At 37.7% G+C, this 20332-nt stretch overlaps 1 protein-coding gene across 1 annotated transcript in view; it reads right to left on the bottom strand.

Moving 5' to 3' along the window:
- Nucleotides 1–20332, bottom strand: part of LOC101911269 (potassium voltage-gated channel subfamily KQT member 1-like) — a 510981-nt gene that overhangs the window by 198137 nt on the left and 292512 nt on the right. The window contains exon 16 of the mRNA XM_055809352.1: nucleotides 13250–13311. Within this exon, the coding sequence (XP_055665327.1) occupies nucleotides 13250–13311 (62 nt within the window). The remainder of the gene's footprint in view (nucleotides 1–13249; nucleotides 13312–20332) is intronic.

A 20332-nucleotide genomic window follows, 5' to 3' on the forward strand; every position in this document is an offset into this window, starting at 1 on the left:
ATTTTGTTCATTGCTGAATCCAACTTGGTCAACTCTGCTTGCTTATTCTAGTTAAATGCACATGTCAACATATAAAAAGTTATTTCAGACTGCAGAATTTCATTACTTGAGCCAAGCCAAATGAACACAGGAATAGCAACAGTACACACGCCAAGGAAAATGAACTTTTTTTTTCCTCCTACTGTGACATTTTTGGAGGCAGCCAATTATACATTAAAAAAATCATGAATGAGCAGTGTAATTTTGGAGCCATAACTTAAAGTGAAGTATTCCTTTAAATATGAAATTAATATAATCATGACATTTTAACAGTTTTTCATGGTTCTGCATTCTTCTACAAGGACTCATTCTAAGTAAACCTATATGCTATATAAAAAGACCACAATAATCTTTTCCCACTAGTAAAATTGCTACTCTTATGAGTGTTACATATATAGGAGTTTTTACATACATAAACAGAATGTGGTCACTTGTGGGATCTATAGATTACATTGGGGTCATATTAAGGGAGTAATGCGTGCGCCAAATTTGCTGGTGTGTTTTACAGTGTCTAGATTTTTCTGTCCTGTGCTATTTTGTATATTTCCTGCCCTAACATAAATGACCTCATTAACAAGAAATTCTAAGAAGTATACATAGGTTTGGGTTTGGTTTTTTTTTTTTTTCCTAAATCTGAACTTCGCTGGCTACAGCTTACTTCTATTTTGTGACCTCCCTCTGTGTGTATAGCCTTGGAGGAGAAGGGAGGGGGAAGAAACAAAATTCTGCTCACACAAGGGAGTTTTCTGCTGAATGACATAACCGGTACTCCCATCAGCCCGAGCTGTGGTCAGCCTGCCCAACCATTTAGCAAAATTAAGTAAATGCAGCAAAGATATTTTGGGGATTGAAAATTACCTTCCAAATACAAGCAGTTCATTTGTGCCTTCCAAGCCAAAGAAGGAAATCACACAGCAGCGTGTGGAGTACTCTATTCCCTACGTATTAAAGTTGTGTTAGCTTTATAGCAGTTCCTGTCACCATTCAGTATCTTACCCCGCAAACAGGTATGTTTTACCCCAGGCTCAGAAGTCTATTTTTGCAATCTCAACTCAGGGTAAAACTTCACCGGGACTCTAGGATCTGATCCACTTGCAGTGATCCTTACGGTAATAATTACCCTGTAGCTGGGTTTGGAAGTAAATGTTCATCTCAACATTGGAAACATTGTTTTGTTTTGTTTGTGTGGTTTTTTTCCTCTGGATAGCAAGTTCAGAATGTACTACAGAAAGGGAGCTGAGAGTACCTAGCAAAAGCTCCAGTCAGAAATAATTACAACATTCAGTATTCATAGAGCACTGAAAATGCTTTTTAGAGTCTAAAAAACGGAGGCTGAAATACATAAATTGTAAAAACCAGGAAAAAAGAAGATATAGATGCAAAAATACAAAATAAAAATCGAAGCTATATATATGTATACACATCCATACAACTGCACACCCAGTTAACATAAACAATACAACAATACAGTGTTGACTAAGGTAGAGTGATGCATGGCTGCAGGACCAGCCTCAGATGAAATCTGTCCTGAAGCATGATTTGGAGGTCAGGCTCCAAAATTTTCTCAGAAAATCTAATTTGTCAATTTGTTTGTGGTTTCTACATCCAGAAAGAGTGACTCCATATTTCACGTCCATCCTTCCCTCTGTTGAACTACCATTTCCACAACCTCATCTTCCTGCCTGGACCTCATCTTCCAGCCATCTCCCCAGCCTCAAAGCTGCCTTCCTCCCACCCTGCACACACACTGTTATCCCAGGGCGGTTGCCCACTGATTTAATGCTGAGGGTGAACGGACAGGTCAGAGCTAAGGGGGACCCAGAAATGCATGTCCTCAGGGCATTACGGTGGTCTTGCCTACCGAGCCATGCAGTGCTGAAGAAGGATACACCATTTATATGAGAATCATACTTGTAAATTCGGCTTTATGGTGAGCATACTCTTTAGATATAGCTCTTCTGCCCTTCAAAAAATGGTTTCTAACTGGTTTTCCCAGACTAATTTCAGGTATGCGTGCCAGCGCTGCACTTCACTTTCTAGGTACTCATCAAGAACCATCCTCCTTCTATGGTACTACAGATTTTTGAGAAAAGAAAGCAGCTATTTCTTCTGTTTGACTCCAAATACTGAGGCAAACTGAACACTGCACAAAGATGTTAATGCTCTTTGCATGGCACCCACTCAATCTTGTTATAGGTTGCAGGTTTAGCCTTTCACAGGCCAGACTTGCTGCTTGTGGCTTTAGAAACTCTCCAGATACACACGGCGACAAGTTGTGCAAAGCACGTAAATACTGCAGCCACTAAGCACCTTGAAAGTCAGTAACAAACCCAACATTAATAGGGAGCTCACGGCAAGGCAGAGTAGGAAATTTTAAAGACGGCTGATGTGTTTTGAATTGCTGTGAAAGAACACGGGCTTCTGCTGCCTCCTAGGGTATGTCCTCGCGGCAGATACCTGAACTCATGTTAAACTTCCTAACGGCAGTGAGCTGGCAACGTGTTTGTGGTGGCGGAGAGGCCAGGGTGCTCTAGTTTTGAGCATTTACTTGGCTTTTCAGCTGGCTTCTCTGCCTCCCTTGGACAGTGTGTAGCAATATAAATCAGTGTCTGCTACAGCTATTTACTATCAGTACAACTAGTCTGTCTAGTAAAGCCTAACATTTTAAATACATGCTATGCATTTTATGTCCACCCCGGTTCTGTTTTAAGCTTTGAGGCTCCAGCATTCCTGCTTTTCACGTGTATCTTCACAGTGAGGGCTAGAAACAAGCAGTTTTAAGAACGCTCACACATGTCTCCAGGTACTGAAGCCTTAAGAAACACAGAGTAGTAAGAGACTTGTGATATTTTCGCAGACCTGACAGCCTGCAGTCTCTGCTCCTGAAGAGGCAGGGAAGCTGTGTGAGCCAGATCCTGAATCCAGTTGGAGATCTGATCAGACATTTAGCCTGACCTGGCAGCACCAGCATGGCCCTGTACTAGCCCACATTTTAAATGACACTGTTTTGGCCACTTTCCATACCTGTTAAATTTGCTTTATGTGCCATTGCTGTATGCTTCACCTCTCGAAAAAACCAGCATTTTTTATGTCGGTTATAGCCTCCAATTTTTGTTAGCATGTTTCGGAAAAGAAAACATGACAGCATTTTCAGTACTTCTAGTTACCATGTTTTGAAAACACTGAGGCCTAAGACACTGCCATGTTCTACACCTGCACTTTAACTGTAGGCTGCAAGTCTCAGAAATAAACATTGAACTACTAATTTGGTATTTAATGCTGCCCTTTAAACAGGAGCAAGGCCTTTCAGCACATTTTTAGTGATTATTTCTTCATCTACATGTGTCATGATATTACTGGAAAATGTGCTAGACCCACAGTAGAGATGGTGGGGTGCTGCAGTGAGTAATCATGCTCTTGAGGTCCCCTCCAAGCTGAATTACTCTGTGATTCCAACATATTGCATGGCACCACAACTACAGAATTGAGAATGTTGGCTATGGCCTGATGTGACAGCAGATAGTTTACTTCACGAGCAAAGACAGGCATTTTAAGTTCAAAGAAAGATTAAAGGAGAGATGTCTAGGATCGCTCAGCCCACAGAAGGGCATTGGGCTCTTAAGAAAGCAGTATTTGAGGCTGTGAGGAATACCTCTAGATGCTGCATGACATACTTCTAGATAAGGTATTTATACATCTCCCTGTATGATAGTATCTCCATACCTTATAGTAACTGAAATAGCAAGGTATTGCTTTATAGAGGGGAGACTATGTCTTGTATGCATTTGGGCTGAGGTTCTCTGGCAGAGCACCCTGCGTTTCTGAAGCCAGAGCTCGGTGCATGAGCCAACAGACCCCGCTTCCTTCATTTCAGTCTGTTCAGAGGCATAACCATTCCACACAAAGGCATTTTAACCTGCAGAAAAAGACTTGCTGGTAATGAAAAAAGCGCAGTTCTTCAATTACAAGACCATGAATAAATCCCTGGATAAACTGCTTAGTAATGTAGTAGTATTAAATTGTATTCTGGCATTGTATAAAAAATGCACTTGAGGATCAAGCTTGTAATAAACTAGGCGCTGTACCTACATGATCAGAAAAGATCTGAGGTACTATACATCACCTCCCCTCCTCAGACTCAGAACCCAGTCCCTCTCTGATCTCAAAGGACTGCAGTATGTAACAGACACATAGACTAACACGTGTTTTACTAAAACACCCCAAAACACAGCACTGAAATCAACCCCAAACTTCTAAACAAGAAAAATATGAATTTGTAACATTATTTACTGGTAGGAAAAGTAATTATGTTGTAGAAGTGAGTAGGTATTACTGATCTGCTCACTATTTTCCCGCTGCATAAAATTTAAAGCCATGTGCTGCAAGTAACAAGCTGGTGGTAAATGTAGGGAGAAAAATGTTTCTCAGTTTCCTTACATTTTGTATCCCTGTCCCTTACCTCATAAGCCTTTATATGAAGTCTTTTATATGAATTTACTGTTTAGTGAAAATTTTCCTCCTTACATAGAGCCAACATGTCAGGGCAGGCCACCACAGTACGCCAGTGTATCTTGGTGGAGTTTTTTGGTGGTTGTTTTGTTGGGGTTTTTTTGTTTTGCAGAGTTGTGTCATCCTGTAACTTGCCTTGTAAGGAAATATTCTTCATAACGCTTACTATATAACATATACTGAAAACACCCAGAGACTAGTTATAGCAATTTAGATTCAATCTATTCTTCTAGTCCTTCCCTTAGCATCCAATACCAGCCATCAGCAGCAACAGAATAGCTCCAGGACTAAACAGATGTTTGCTCTGGCTCACCATCACAGTTCTTGCATGAAACGTAAATCCAACTGCTAGTCCAGGAATCATCTGAATCATATAAATCTGGGTTTTTCCACTGTACTTCCCCTGATCAAGAGGAATTAGAGGTCAATATTATACTGTATTCAAATAACATTAAAACTGCCCTTTAAATTACTGATCTGAAAAATGTGGTAGGTGAAATAACCACAGTAGTTCCGAGGTAAGGAGTACTAGATGAAAATTACACTTTTTTCCATAGGAAAATGTCTTTGTGTTCTTTGCGAATTCTTCATGATGTTGGAATGTCTTTCACTCAAAACCAGAATAAAATAATAACAATTTTAAACAAATGAATTAGAAATAAATTGGTTGAACTGAAATGTTCAGAAAAATCAGAGTATTTCACCCCAATTCTGATTTTTAGAAAGTCGCTCTGAAGTAGAAAATTAGAAACACTTTCTTTCAGTATATGATTCAAAATACAGATCCATAGAATGTGACACCTTTTCAAAAAAAGTGTCACTGGACAGTGACACTGGAAAAAAAAAAAAAAGTCATTTTCAGATGGAGAAACATTCCAAAGGAAAATTCTCAATTTGTCTGTAGGGAGGGCAGCACTTGCAGCATACAGCCATAACCTACTAAGAACAGCTACAAAAACTATTTTTGAGAATAGTTTTCTAAATTAAATTGTTTAAGATGGGCAACAATAGAGGTCATAAAACTGTTCAAATGACATTTATTTTCATCAGAAAATAACAATTGTTGAAAAGCTGTTCATAAGAAGAAATAGGTTTAATGAATTTATATTTTTTTTTTATTTGAACAAGATAGAAGACTTGTTGAAATACACCATTTTCACACTTCTCAGTAAAGACATGTTTTTTTATGGACTAGGATGACTGACCATTTAGAAATTTATGTTAATTTAGAATAAACTGTTAAAAATTATAACAGGTAGAAGCAAAATACTTATAAATGATCTGTTTTCTGTTATTCTTCGGAAGTTCACATCAAAGCTCTTTGTGGGAAGATTTTACTTTTTATGAGAATAAGCAAATTTTCAAGATCCCCCAAATACTTTTAATGTAAAAAATGTATTTTTTCAGCCAGCAATAGTAAATAAACTGCATTATTGCTTCATAAGCAACAGAACTATAACAGAGCTTTGTCCCCTATGCATTTATGGCTGGGCTTTCTGGCACCTGAGAAGAGCCACACTCACACTGCAGTGTTTTCTTCTGGGAGCAGGGGAATTAACAAAGCGTCTGTCCTCTACCCAGGCACTCATTTTCTCCAAAACTTACAGGAAATCAACATCTCTAATCTTATGACCCCCTTCTCAATTTCAGTTAAAACCAGTTGTGATGTGGAGAACAGGAAGAGGCAGACAGGATCCCTCAACCACAGCCTTTGTGGTCAATGCTGCTGTTTCCAGGACCTTTTCCCTGCAGGTTAAACAGCCTGGGCACATCGATATGGATTAAATTTCCAATGTCGTAACAGCCTGTTAAGGATTCCCTTCCCTAAAGGCTCTGTTATTTACCAGCAGCCCTAAATCACTTTGCTCTTTCTATCTTCCCTGGTATTCACGATTAATGTGTGCTCTCCTCAAGGAGCATTTGTGTAGAGCAATACATCTGCAAGTGGCTCTCTTCGTTTCTTATTGAACATAAGGTAGCTGCATAATGATTTCAGGCTGCTATGCAACATATGGCCGGGAACCCCCGCCTCCCCCGCCCCAGCATGCTCCAAGGTGTCATGGGCAGCATTTGCTAGGTAGTTTTGGTTCCACCAGAATAGCTGCAGCCAAGAGAGCAGAAAAGCAACTGGATTGCACCAATTGCCTAATCAGAGCAATCCTTGAGACTGCTATAATGAGATCAGCCTATTCAAGCTGGATCCTGATCAACAGTCAGTGCAATCACTGGGGAGCAGACACTGCCATCTGCACGCTCATTTATTGGGCTTTGGAATTATTTAACGTTTGATTTATGGCGGTGAATTGCATCCTGGCAAATGTTCACTATGCGAAACTCTTTGCTCCCTTACCCATTAAAAATCAGGGCCTGATCCATGTGAAAGTCTCCTGCTGAGTTCACTATGTTTTGGATCAGGCCTCTGGGTCTCAAGAATGGCAGATAATATTCCATTTCTGTCCAGTTTTGTTGCTCAAATTTAGAAGAAGCTCAAGTGTTTTCCATCAAGATTTTAATGTTTACTTTTGGGAGAATCTTCACAGTGGGTCAGGTTACTGTGATTTAGAAAGGATGACCCACACCGACATATAAATTTTCCAAAAAATCTTAGCCTGAGGCAGACATCTGCCTTGGAGAATTTCAGCCCAGATGGCTAAAGTTTGGCAAGGATGTAAGCAACTGAAAATAGAGTTCTATAATGGAAAGTGGTGTACAACCTCAATAATAGGAGGGTGCTACCAAGTACCACATAGGATAAGGCTCCATAACAAGAACCATAAGGGAAGAATTCAGCCAGGATTCTTTCAGATATGCTTCAGAATTTCTTCTTTTCTTTTGCTTGAAAGTCGTATCAGAGTTAGCTCTTATTTTTCCCTGGTCCTTCAGACATTACCATCACATCTAGGCAGCTCAAAACCAGCCTTTCCCTCTCAACAGTATTAAACAATGTTTATCTGAGAAGCATCAAACCATCCCAGACAGTCAAATGATGTCCGGGCTGCAATAGTTCCTCTTTCCATTGAGAATTCAGCTAGCAAAGTAGAAAAGCTTTGTGGCTGAGATCTAAGCTGTTAAATCAGCATTACCTGGTGTTCAGATTAAAAACCCATCTTGATGTTTCAGTACAAGAACACATGGACAACTTCAGCTCTATGGTACCTTAAATCCCCAGCATACTACAAAGATTCACTTGGACATAATAGATTAAAAACATGATTTCATTCAGATTAATTCTGAACTTTTTGAGTCCTCATTTCTGCTTTCACCTCATCTCTGTCAATTCGTTCAAGTTGAGCAGGATGTGAAGACATGAGCTGGAATCTTGTTAAATCCATGTAAGAAATTTGCTGCAATTTACACCTCTGTAAACCCCGAGTAAGTCCACTGGCATAAATGGAAGTACAGTTTGGCTTGAAGCAATAGGCTTTTTTTTTTTTTTTTTTTCATTAGGCAACAGCTTAAATATAAAAATATAATGACTTTAAGGGTATGGTGCAGAATCAATAGATTTGTGCTGGACTGTTTTGGAGTAAATGAGGTTAGGCTTTGACTGTGCTTACTGGTATCCTATTCCAAATACACATTCATAGCATTTTTCCCTGAGAACCTCTTGTCCATCTCCTTGAACTGAACATGGCATGTTCCGAGAATGTGTACAACAAGCAATGCACCTTTTTCACAAGATATATACTAGTAATTGCAAGTCACATCAGCTATGTTAATTTTTGAATCACACACTTCTGTGTTGAGAAAAGATATTCCAAAAGTCAGCAATGTTCATGCATGTTTGCAAAACAGAGAAAGCCAGGATGAAATGTATTTTCTATTTACAAGAAGAAACAGGAATGCAACTTAGACAGCTACTTTTAAGAACTATCAGCCTGTTTTAGTAGCCAAGAAAATCCATATAATGCCCATTTGCAAAAAAACTTCTGAAAAGCTTTATATTATGGAATGACTCAATGTTTAAGGAGCTGGGTGCAAATGACCCACAAACACCTTAGTGCCAAAATATGTTATTGTTAATGAACACATTTGTTGGGTTTATTTCGGACATATTCGCGAAACCCCAAGTATGTAGCACACTCATTTTGCAACTGACTCATTGTGCACCAATTTTCCTTTTTTTTTTTTTTTTTTTTAATGCAGTTCAGTTATGCCCATCACCCCACCCACAAATTAGGGGTTTATAATGGAAATTCTGACAGGGCCTTCACTATGATGACGCTTGAAGGCACTGTCATGATAAATAATTTACTAGTTAATGACTCCTGATGCAATCACAGCAGGAGTCAGATTCACTAACATCCACCTCTCCGTTGTTATCTAGGAGGAACAGAGATGGTAGGGCAACACCACTCTTCCCTGAGCCCATCTTTTTTAGCTCCCAGATTTAAAATGAGTGTTTAAATTGGTAGAGAGTTTACCACCACAATCCAACCTCTACATTTGTTTATGTTGGATGACACTTTTGTTCTGGCTCGCATTACTCAGATGGATAAAGCTCAGAAGGGATCTGCTTTAATGCCCTGTTTTCTCTTAGTGTTTCTGCATTTTTTAAATGCTACCAAATGGTTGCTTTTGGCTCCCAGCATTATCACATGTTGTCTATAAGTATGGAAATAGTTATGGTAATATGGACGTAAATCATAACTGTAAATACCACATAAAGAAGACTGCCGTATAATTATAAAAATACCTAATAGATTTCTTTTTCAAAGACAACACAGCTGTCCCTTCTAACCTTTCATTTGTAGATTCTTTTCTCTCCTGTTTTTATTTATAGGTTGCCGTGCAGTTTGACACACCATGATTTTTGTTTCTAATTTTGAAAAGAAAAGAAAAAGAAGGAATACTTGTTTCATCGTAAAGAAGCATTAGTTTACAGTTTTGAAAAGAAAGCAATGCCAGCTCTAGAACATCATCTTGGAACCGATCTCCCTTTAAATGCATTTCAAAATAATCTGTCAATAGCTACACACCGCAATTTAAAACTAAACCCTGCCATCGAACTAAAGCAAGGGTCGGCCAAATGGCACACATCATGTGTTGGGAAAGAAGCCTCATTCTTTCTCTAAAAATCACAGTGTTTTTATGAAAAGAACCACACTAGGTTATTACACTGACCACAACAAAATGAAATTTTTATACCCTTTTCGGGGAGAAAAACAGGTTGAAAAGTGTTATGGGTAAACAGACTATGCAACATGCCATGTTAATGAAAGAAGTAAAGACTTTCACAGCATTAATGTTGCCAAAAAGGGTTTTACATATTGACTGGGAACTGCCAACATGTATTTTATCCATTTCTAGTCCGCTTTGCAACATTTGAAAGCAAAATGATACAATTGTATTTCAACTCCGCTTTATGCTGGACTCGGATTGTGCTTCATCCTACATAAATTTGCTCTTACTTCTTCCTTGTTACCTCAAACTCACAGTCGGAGCCAGGATGGTCACCAGAGCCTGCAGGCAACGCTACTCATGCCACATGAATGCAAGGCTGTCATCTTTGAATCTTCGAAACATTTTTGCCTCAAAGCTTTTAAAGCTTTTATTTATCACTAAGCAACCACTTCAGAGATCCGTGCCTATGCCCTTCTACACAGCAAATATCACATTTTAACTCAAACAGTAGCAAACCTCTCAAGGAAATGAAGTTCATCTCAGCCATCAGAAATGTACACTTCTCTCTCTCAATTTCTAAAGAGTAATTATGGCTTTATGCAGAACAATACACAGCTCTGAATGGTGAATTGCATTCTGATTCCTTTTTGGAGAAACAACTAAAACAAATGAACTGGAAAATGCTGGTGGGAAAGATTAGTCTGGGCTAGAGGTGCTCTAATAGCTTATTGATACAGATTTTTAAGTAGACGAAATGTTCAAATCTGCACTGCATTTTTATCAGTCTACACCAACTGGCATTTGTCCAAAAATGTGTCTTTTTATCAGATGTGTCACTTGGTTGGGAGGCTGCCATGACTATACTGGGTGACTGAATGTTAAAATAATTTCTCCAGGGGAAAGAGGCTGATCCCAAAGGTTTTCTGGTTCCAAGGGGGAGATCATTTTTCAACCACCAGCTGGAGCCTGATGTCAGACATGCCCTTGCTTCATTTATTCTCCTCAGAGGTTGAAACCCAGCTTGTCCTTCCTGACTCTAATATTGTTTCACATTTAGGCACATAGCAGCTACTACAAAGTAAACTATTAATGCAGGAGAGCCCAAGAGACATGGGAAAACAGTTTAGGGGAAGCTGTTTGACAGCAGGATATGGTTGTTTCTATTGTCCCATTAAAACAGAGTTATCTGGGAAGCTTAACTTTGTTTTCATTATGTAAACATATGTATTTTAGCCTAACGTGTCAAAAAGATGCAAATACAAAAAAAACTTAACAAATCCACACCACCAAAACCCTGAACAAACCTACACAATAAATGTTTGCTCTTTTTGTGCAGTTGTATCTACTTTCGTAGCAGGAATATGAGAATGAAGCCCTGTACACCTGTACACCCTGTACAAAAGCAGGTTAATTTGTACTGAAAGAACAAATGCCCTGGATTCCATCAGACTCTGGTGTTTTATTTTACATTTGTAATTTGGTCTAAGAACAAAAAGGAAGCTGGAATGATTGAATGTCTTCTATAGAGTCACCTTATGAAAATACTGTGACATATTTTTATTCCCTTCTATTTGTTTTCTCCAGAACAATAAGTAGAGAGATAGAAATCACCAGTTCCTATACAGTATGCAGTCAGTTACAGCACTAGTATTTCATTCTTCAAACAAAATAACAGCTAGGTCTTGCCCAAACTAATGGTATGAGCTCACAACAACTATGTTTAGACCATGATGAAATGAAGTTAAGATGGTCATGCCATTGTTTTGGTTCGGTTTGTTTTTTAACTTGCATGACTGCTGTTCTGAGAACATTGTTGTGAATCCCTGCTACAGACTGGTTACCACATGCTTGCAATAGACATTTAACATGAGAAGGCGAAACCATGTGGCTTCATCATCTCTAAGCATTTACATTGAGGCAATCTTGATGAAAATGGTAACCTTTTTGAATCAACCAGACTTCAGTTTTCTAGCAGGTTTAAGCTGTAAAAGCAGATTATCTGCAACAGAGACCACTCACTGCAGCATTTACTGCATACATTAGCATCTCCTATAACGTTCCTCTTATTTTACCAAGATACCTCTGCAGTGCTCTAATTAAGGCTTAGAAATAAAAAGTTATCAAATCCACAGCATATTATGCTAAAGCTGGATTAGAGTCAAATGCATTAATAACTTTCTGGCCTCTCTTTTTCATAAATTTGGAGCATTCAGGAGACCATGAACAACTGCTTCCAGAAGTATTTACAATACTAGCAGTAATCTGTTATCACAGATACTTTAATTGCTGTATTTTCAAATCTGTATATATGCATATTCAAGAAATATGAACAAAGTAGTGGTGTGAATTGACAGAATATAGAGAGGCTAGAGAGCAACATACTTCATTTTGAAGTGAATTAATGTAATCTGAATGAAAGCCATTTTCACTTTGAATGACTGTGTCTGCACAAGTGATCAATCCAATTTAAAATTTAAACTCAGATAATTTGTCTTCTTCTGTGAAGCCGATTCTCTAACACTGTCCAAGAAAGCTAAAAGTCAAAGAAAATCTGTCCTTTGACATCACAGCATCCACTATTTCCAATATTGTCCTAGCAAAGATTGTTAGATATTAGGCAAGAGAGGGAGGAATTGTATTTGTTTGATTTCAATTTCTGCTTTTTGGCAAAATGTACAGTTTTTCTTTAGAATAATGAGAAATTTCCTTCCTCTTTCCTTCTCACCTCACTTCCCCAGACAAAAGTGAAAAGAAAATTTGCATGACAAATATGAGGAAGACAAGGATACAAATAGGCAATGAATATGTTAAATTCAAATGGACTTTTGTCTCAGCTGTTACATCATACCACATACCCAAGTTGCTGCGCTGCTACTGTCCACAAAAAGAACACTGTTCTAGGGACACCAGTTTTTAGAGGTAGGTAAGGGAATTGACCAAAAACCTGTTAGAGAAATAGATTCCTAGTTTTAAGCAAACTTGTATTTTTGTTATCACTTGAGTGGGAAAAGCTCTTGAGGATGTTTGGAATCGATCTAAACCAACAGAGCCTCACTGAACTTTGGCCTTTAGGCATACTTCTAAGTAACTCTAATTAATAACAAAGATGAACATATTCTTGGAGAGAATACAGTGGGGGAGGGGCAGAATTAATGCAAAGATGACTGTGCAGGGCTAAAAAATGCAGTAAACATTAAAGAACCTCAAGATTATTAGCTAAGATATCAACTGTTGCTATTTACCAAGACTCCTGATACTAGCCTTTCTGTTTAACTCACTAATTCTTGTACGACAAACACCTTGTCAGTTCACAGTACTTATCTTCAAGATGTGTGATTTGGCTTCAACATGAAAAGTAATCCCTTTTAAAATCAAGAACCAGATCTGTATGGCAGGTAAATGGTTAATGCTGAACAACATGCACACGATACTTCAACTCCCTTACAATAACTATGATATTATTCTTTATTATGGTGCCCTGTAATTGTAAAGTAAATCATGCCAAGATACTATCTTGCATGTCTGTAGATCAGATATCATTACTGAGAAAAAAAAAAAAAAGCTTTCATGCTCTTACCTTATCCTCTAGCCGGATCAGTCTGGCTCCTACAGTATAGTATCCTTTGTCTACCCCTTTTTCTAAATAAAGAAGAATAAAAATGGGACATTCATTAGGTGGAAAATAAACTCAAATAATTGTATCTACAGTATTTAAAGCAAAAAGTTGGCAATAGTAGGTTAGTATAAATAATGTGAACATAACAAGAAAGAATTTCTTTATGGTGTACAGAAGTGAAAGAGGGTCGCTGGAGAGAAGGGAATTAGTTTGCCTAACTGACAAGATTAAGTTAGTCTAAAGGGCAACCTGGACCTTGGTAGAGGTAGTCTGTGAACATAAGGGACTATGGATAGTGTCTGAGGTAACTTGATTCCTTGTTTAATTATATCAGTTAACTGCATGTAGTTAGATGGAACAGGCATGGTCCCTAGCCATACTCCCCATTTTGAATATCATTGACATGATTGATGTATACTTTCTATACATAAAAAAAACATCATTACAGTTTTCAACTGAGGTTGCTGTACCCAAGGGTTCAAGGGCTGGAGTGGCAGAGATCTATCTCCTCTCCATAAATGAAGGACACTGGGAAAAGTCCTTGCATCTTTATCCTCCTTTTCCCTCCTAACCTTCATGAGACCTGGTTATTAAAGCCCAGTTACGCAACATGTTTCCGTTGCACATGGCAAATGGTGTGATTGGGAGCCAAGATTGAAAACTGTGTAAAGTGGGGTCTATTATTTGTGTTTACATGGCCAAATGCAAAGGAATGCTATAGTTTGGGGGTGTTATTTCACAGGGAATGAAGCACAAAACCCCATCTACTATGAACTGAGAGAAAATAATCACAAGAAAAAACTCTACACCCCGATACTAAAGTAGCTTAAAGCCTGTATCAATGGAAGTTGGACACATTTTTCTCTACTGAACTGTATTTCTGATACCAGGCTAGAGTAATTACTCCTTGTTTGTTCCATATATTAGCCCACTTTTATGAATGGTTGAGCTTTAGGTTTTTTGCTCATTCTGCAAGGAACTCACATTCTTGCATTTCTCAGTGAATGGTACTTGCTTTACTATTACCATTCACAATGTATACATTTTCTAATGTGTTTTGTTTAGTGATATATTTACATCAAAGTTCATTGCAAGGTGACTGGTACTGTATGCTCCACAATCTTAGAGGAAGAACTTCAGAAAAAAGCAATGCTGGCAAGAACACTCTTCTTCCTTGCTTTCTTCTCTACAGACCACCTAGAATATTAAAAAGGTCACAGACCCCTGGCAATTCTGCATAGGTATTAGAAAGGAGAAGTGTTTCATCAGAGAACCTGAACGAGTAAATACCATAAGGAGAGAAAATTCAAGGATTGTTCAAGGACACTGTGGGGACAGAAAAACAAATGACACGGCTTGGCTCATACATGTGTGCTGTTCATCATTCATTAGTTTACAACCACAGAAACCTCTTAAAATATAAGTGAGGGAGGCTCAAGTTTATCTGTGTGTTCATCTCTGCCTAAAATGAAATAATTGACTCCACAGTCTACTTTCTAGTTAGTAAATCTGTAGACACTTGTCTTTTGAAGCATATCCCAGAAAAAACGTGCCTTTGAGGATTTCTAAATTGTGATGTGATTTGAACAGCAGTAGGTAGGTAGTCTTTTTGTTTGGGTCTAAAACCAAAAAGCTCCCCAAACCTGAGGAAATATTCCAATAAACTTATTTATTTTTTTAAAAGAGTAATTTCCTCACCAGCTCTAATTACATCCTTCATATAATCACCAAGACATCCCAAAACAACCAAACCAAGTAAATAATGTTTCCTGTTTTAATTATCCTCAAATGTGGGATGGAACAGAAAACAAGAAAATAGGAAGCAGATAAGCAGTAAGAAGCTATTTTGTGGCATGTGGCAATCCTATCAGATGAAGTGAAAAGAATTATATGCATGCATGTAGGGGTGTCATGTCCACCCCTTTATAGGCATGCAGGCTGTATAAGTCACAAAAGGCTGTGGTCTTTCCCAGTTCTGATTAGCCTCCATTTAAATCATCATTCAGCTCTAATTTACAAGCATTTTTCTCTAATAAACGTCGTCTTTAAATGTAAATGGGTTGTGCATACAATGTGCAGAGCATTGTGGTAAGAAGGGTGGGCAGAAATTCAGATAATATTGCTCCAGCACGTTTGATTTCTATCTCATGTTTATGTTTTCTCTCTTGAGCCTTTTCAAGATATATGATTTTAGACTTCCTACATTAGATTATTTGCCTTTACATAGTTGAAAAGATTGAACGGCTAACAATAAATCTGAAATGCCTGAATTTTTACATTCTTTGCTTTTAAACCAAAGTAACTTTCTTTTAGTATTGAGTTTTGTCTTTTCTTTGTGTTGGTCTGCCATAAAACAGATAGACCAGCTAAGCAATCCAGTAAATGTGGATGTATCTGTGAACAGCACAGTCACAAAGAAAACATGCATGGTCATCATGAAAGGAGGCACACATTCATAATTGGATGAAAATACATATGGACCAACTTTAGCTCAGAAGAAAAAAAAAGAATCTTGAAACAAGCTTGTATCGTATGGTTGGTATGATAAAACCCCATCATTTTATATACTAGACTTCAATCAGAGAAAACACTAGTATAATACCTAAGAATACTGAATAGTTCTTGGGTCATTTAGTCCATTTCTCATCTTTATTACTATATAAATTTCCTCCCTGGAAGTCTTTGCCTTCCTGAGTATACATAGTACACTACTTTCAAAACATGACCCTGTATTTATTTCCTAGTATTTTCACAAAGATGGCTCATCTCTTTTTCTAGTGAATGACAAGAGATGTTTCTTGTAAAAAAAAAATATTTTTTTTTTTATATTCCCCACACCACTTGAGAAAAAAAGAAAGGCAATCCTCAACTTTCCCCAAATGGAAGCACATGATATTAATTACATATTACTAATTAGTTTGTTTTCTTTTACAAAAAACAGCAATTACCATCTGAAATGAGTAAAAGAGCAAATCAAATGAGGGACAGCACCATAATCTTAATTTTTTTACTCAGTTAGTGTGCTCCATCTCATTGGAATATAGCAAACTTTTTCAGAAAATAGATCTTTTTTCTTTGGTTAGAAAAAAATACAGTGATCATTAGGATAGTGAATGAATTGCAGACAGATGGTCTGAAAATGATAAAAGCTGGAAAAGATCTACTATGCTTTTACAGAGTAAGAGTCCTTCCTTGATTTTTACTTTTATATTGTGTACAGCTAGAAGGCAGCTAAGTCAAAAATCTTAAAATTTATCTGAGAGCCATCAATTTTTTAAAGCAGCAAATGAGGAATTTGAACATTGTGACACTCGGGATATTCCAGATTGTTAAAGACATCTCAAAACCTCAGCAAATTCTATCCAGTTCAGTACTGGGACTACAGAAAGCAGGATAGCAAGAGATACAACTACTTTCTTTTGTCTAACCCAGTGCAGCTACAGCCTTCTGGACCTGTATTTGTTCCAGTTCTGTAAAAGGTCTATGTAGGGAAAACTGTGATGAGCTTACGGCAAGATCTAGATTCTTAGCCTTATAAACCAGGTACCTTTCTGAAACACAAGTCAGGATTGCCCTTTTAAACCCTGGATCCATAAAGTAGCAAATAACAAAGTTGCCTTAGGCATCATGACTTTTGACTTGAGTTTCTTTTCTTGTCAGTCAGAACCTTTTACAATTGATACATAGAAGAAATGAAAAAGAGCTAAGACATAGCCCTATATCAGGCACTTGTGATTTCCCTTGGACAGTCAAAACAAAATTAAAATAGTAAACTACCAAAATATTTTAGTTTAGGGGCTGTACTGCAACAAGGAAAACTTTTTAAATAAAGGTAATGTTCCACAATGAAGATTCAACAATATACACTGAAAGTAGAAATTTCTAGCTTTTTCATGTTGCAAAAATCCATCTGCAGTAAGTAACCTTCCAGGTTAAAGATGCACAATCACCTTTCAACAAATAAAAGAGCCCTAAACAAAAGGTCTGCCTGCCTACCTGTTTCATTTATCCAGCCTCTGAGATGACACAATTTGCTTCACTGGCTCATGAGGAGCAATATAATCAATTTTTCAGAGACAAGCCATATACACTGAATCTGGTGTGAACTACATCACATTTCTGTCCTTCCTCCAGAAGGTGCTGACAGCAGGATTTAGACACGCTATCAGTATTCTATGTATAAAACAATCAATATACCAAATTCAAAATGAATTGCAAGCTTCTTTGTTAGTTTTTTATTGAATGCAATTCAAAACTGTTTGGATGACCTCGCTGAACAGTAAATTAGCTGCAGTTTCCAAGCCCTTGAAGTAGGAGATACGTGACATTGCTGCTGTCTCTTTGCATTGAGGTAGATCAACCCCAGTAATGAAATGAACTTTCAGAGAAAAGATTGTGAATACCTGACAGCTACAGAAAATGTCTTAAGTGGTTTTATTTTTGACCAAGTTCCCGTTTTGTCTCCAGGAGGGGTGGAATAAGTCAGTTCTTAACAGAAACATGCATACCTCTTATTTCAAATATTAATTGACTCAAAAAGATAAAAATTAAACTAAGTGTATTTATTATGCTTTAAAAGACATTGTGACCCAATTTCTTCTTAACAGCTGGGAAGAAAATAGCATCAAAAAGCTTAAGTTGCATTTAATGGGAAAAAAAGCAAACAATGGAACTGTCAAAATTTTACCAGAAAGCCTTTTTCTCCTGGGATTCCCACCTGTGTTATGCAGACCCAAGAGGTTCAGCTGAACTGCAGATAAGCATCAGCATTTTGCTTACTTTTCTGAACCCAAACACTGGATCTTTTGTTTTACCTTGGCATTATTCCTCACCTTTGCCCCTGAAAAGCTATAGTAAATCTCAAAAATTGCATTCAAAAGCAATTAAGCCCATCAAGTATAGTAAAGGTCAAGTATTACACTCTTCTTATTTGTATCATTACATAAGTATCTGCTTGGTTAATTCAATACATTTTATTAACGTGCTCTGCCTCTTTATCAACATTTTCAATTATTAAGGAGTTTGTTTACTATTACAGGAATCTTTGTTTCACATTACAAAATTGTGTTTCCTGGAACAGGCTTTCAATGAAACTAAAACACAGTCTTCTAGGTATACTCATAAAAATGGGATTCAAGTCTTTGGAAAATTTAATCCTTATTAATGTTTTTAAATCCACTCCTGATACTAGGAGTTTCAAAGAAAGCTAGTAGATGCCAAGACCAAAACAAGCAAAAAAGGAGAATTCCTTATAATATGTGTATGCGAAAGCTAAATCACAAAAAATCTTGTCACAAAATATTACAGATGTTAAAAGTTTACAGGAGAAACTAGGTAAGCTTGTTGAGGACAGACCAGTTAGGACTACTAAATACACAGAAACCATGCCAGGAAATCTCTGATCTGCAAATGGCTGAAAGCTTACAGGAAGGTTAGAGGTTTATGCATGCCCTTTTTTGATACATTTCCCAAAGCACCTTGCTTTTGGCTCTGTCGGAGTCAGGACTGGTCTGACCCAGCGTGGCTTTTATTCTGTTCTTGTATCCTTATCTTGTTTTAACACAGCTTTTAGTGCTTTTAATCTTTGAGAAACTAACTTGAAAAATAACAGTAATTACTTCCAGTGAATTCAGATTCTGGATCTTTTATGACTTCATTCACTTTTGAAAGGTAATAATACTATAGACACGCTGCAATTACTTCACGTAATATTATCAGAGCTGACAACAGGGTTTCAGTAACAGTCTGATCCAAACCCCACTGAGGTCACTGGAAAGACTCCCATTCATTTCAACAGGCTTGGAATCAGACTCTTAAGATTCTTTGAATGGGAGTATAATAAAACAGGGAAGAAAAGGGAGCTGGAAAGGAAAATACTTCTCATGTTTTTCTCTTTGGCGGTTTAATTTTCTTTGCATTGTCATTTCTCTTTTGCTTTCCATCAATACAAAAGCAACACAGTCTGGAGGAAACACCCACATTGTTTACAAATGAGGTTTTCAGCAATGCCTTTGAACTGGAAAAATATCATATTGAAAATACATTTTCAATGTAGAATAAGCCAACCGTTCTGAGGAACTCAGGAAGAGCTCTTTTTCCAGAGGAGGAGGACAGTGGAAGAGTCTGTTTCCACCCAAATCAGACCAATACTATAACCTCTCATCCTTGTTCATCACTTCATTATTGGCGGGTTGGTTAATACTGTGACTAATCATAAACTAACCCTAGTTTTAGTTCTGCAGACCATTTATCTGGAACCACTTATCTTATTTTTGGATTTGTGGAGCATTTAGATAAAATAACTACTAGATCAAATGACTTTTGGTTTTGGTCTTGCAAACCCCTAACTGAGCTTACCAGGTTTTGCATCCCTGACAACCATCTTACCTTTCCCAGTAGTATTTATTCAGTCCATTTGAGGGCAGAGCCATATGTCTTTGCAAGAGATATGACTTTGTAGAGCTGGCATGGTGTGGAGGCAGACATCATTCTTAGCAGGGCCACCATGCTTTTGCATCTAAGATAGTGTCGCAAAGCAGCTATTCAGCAGGAACATTGCAAGAAAAGATTAACAAGGGAAGGAGTTGCATGGACATGCATGCCATAATCTTCAGAGCACAGATGACGGCTTCCTGAACATCTCTGAAATCCTATGATGCTCTCCACAGTAAGACTATCCATCATGAAATCTCAAGATGTGCCTAACCCAACCTATCCTTACCTCTGGAAGCCAGTGGTTTTTTTCCCCCATTTCTTATTAAGTCAAAGAAGAAATTTTGATGAAAAATTATAATGAACAATAAAAAACATATGGCAGATTTTGACTTGAACTTCACCTGCCCCCTTAATCAACTGGGGCTTTACTTGCAGGCTGTCTCTCCAGGTCGTGGCTGGTAAAGCAAGTTGCTGTGTAACCTCAGACCTACAGGTATATCATTCTTTTTGTTTCTGTTGTCCATTTTTCTAGTGTGGGTTCTGCACATGAGTTGCCCAGGACTGAATGAATTGTGGATACAATCTCATGGTTCTTCCTCAATACTTTAG

The sequence above is a fragment of the Falco peregrinus genome, chromosome 6 (genome assembly GCF_023634155.1).
Source record: "Falco peregrinus isolate bFalPer1 chromosome 6, bFalPer1.pri, whole genome shotgun sequence".
NCBI classification, from domain to species: Eukaryota; Metazoa; Chordata; class Aves; order Falconiformes; family Falconidae; genus Falco; species Falco peregrinus.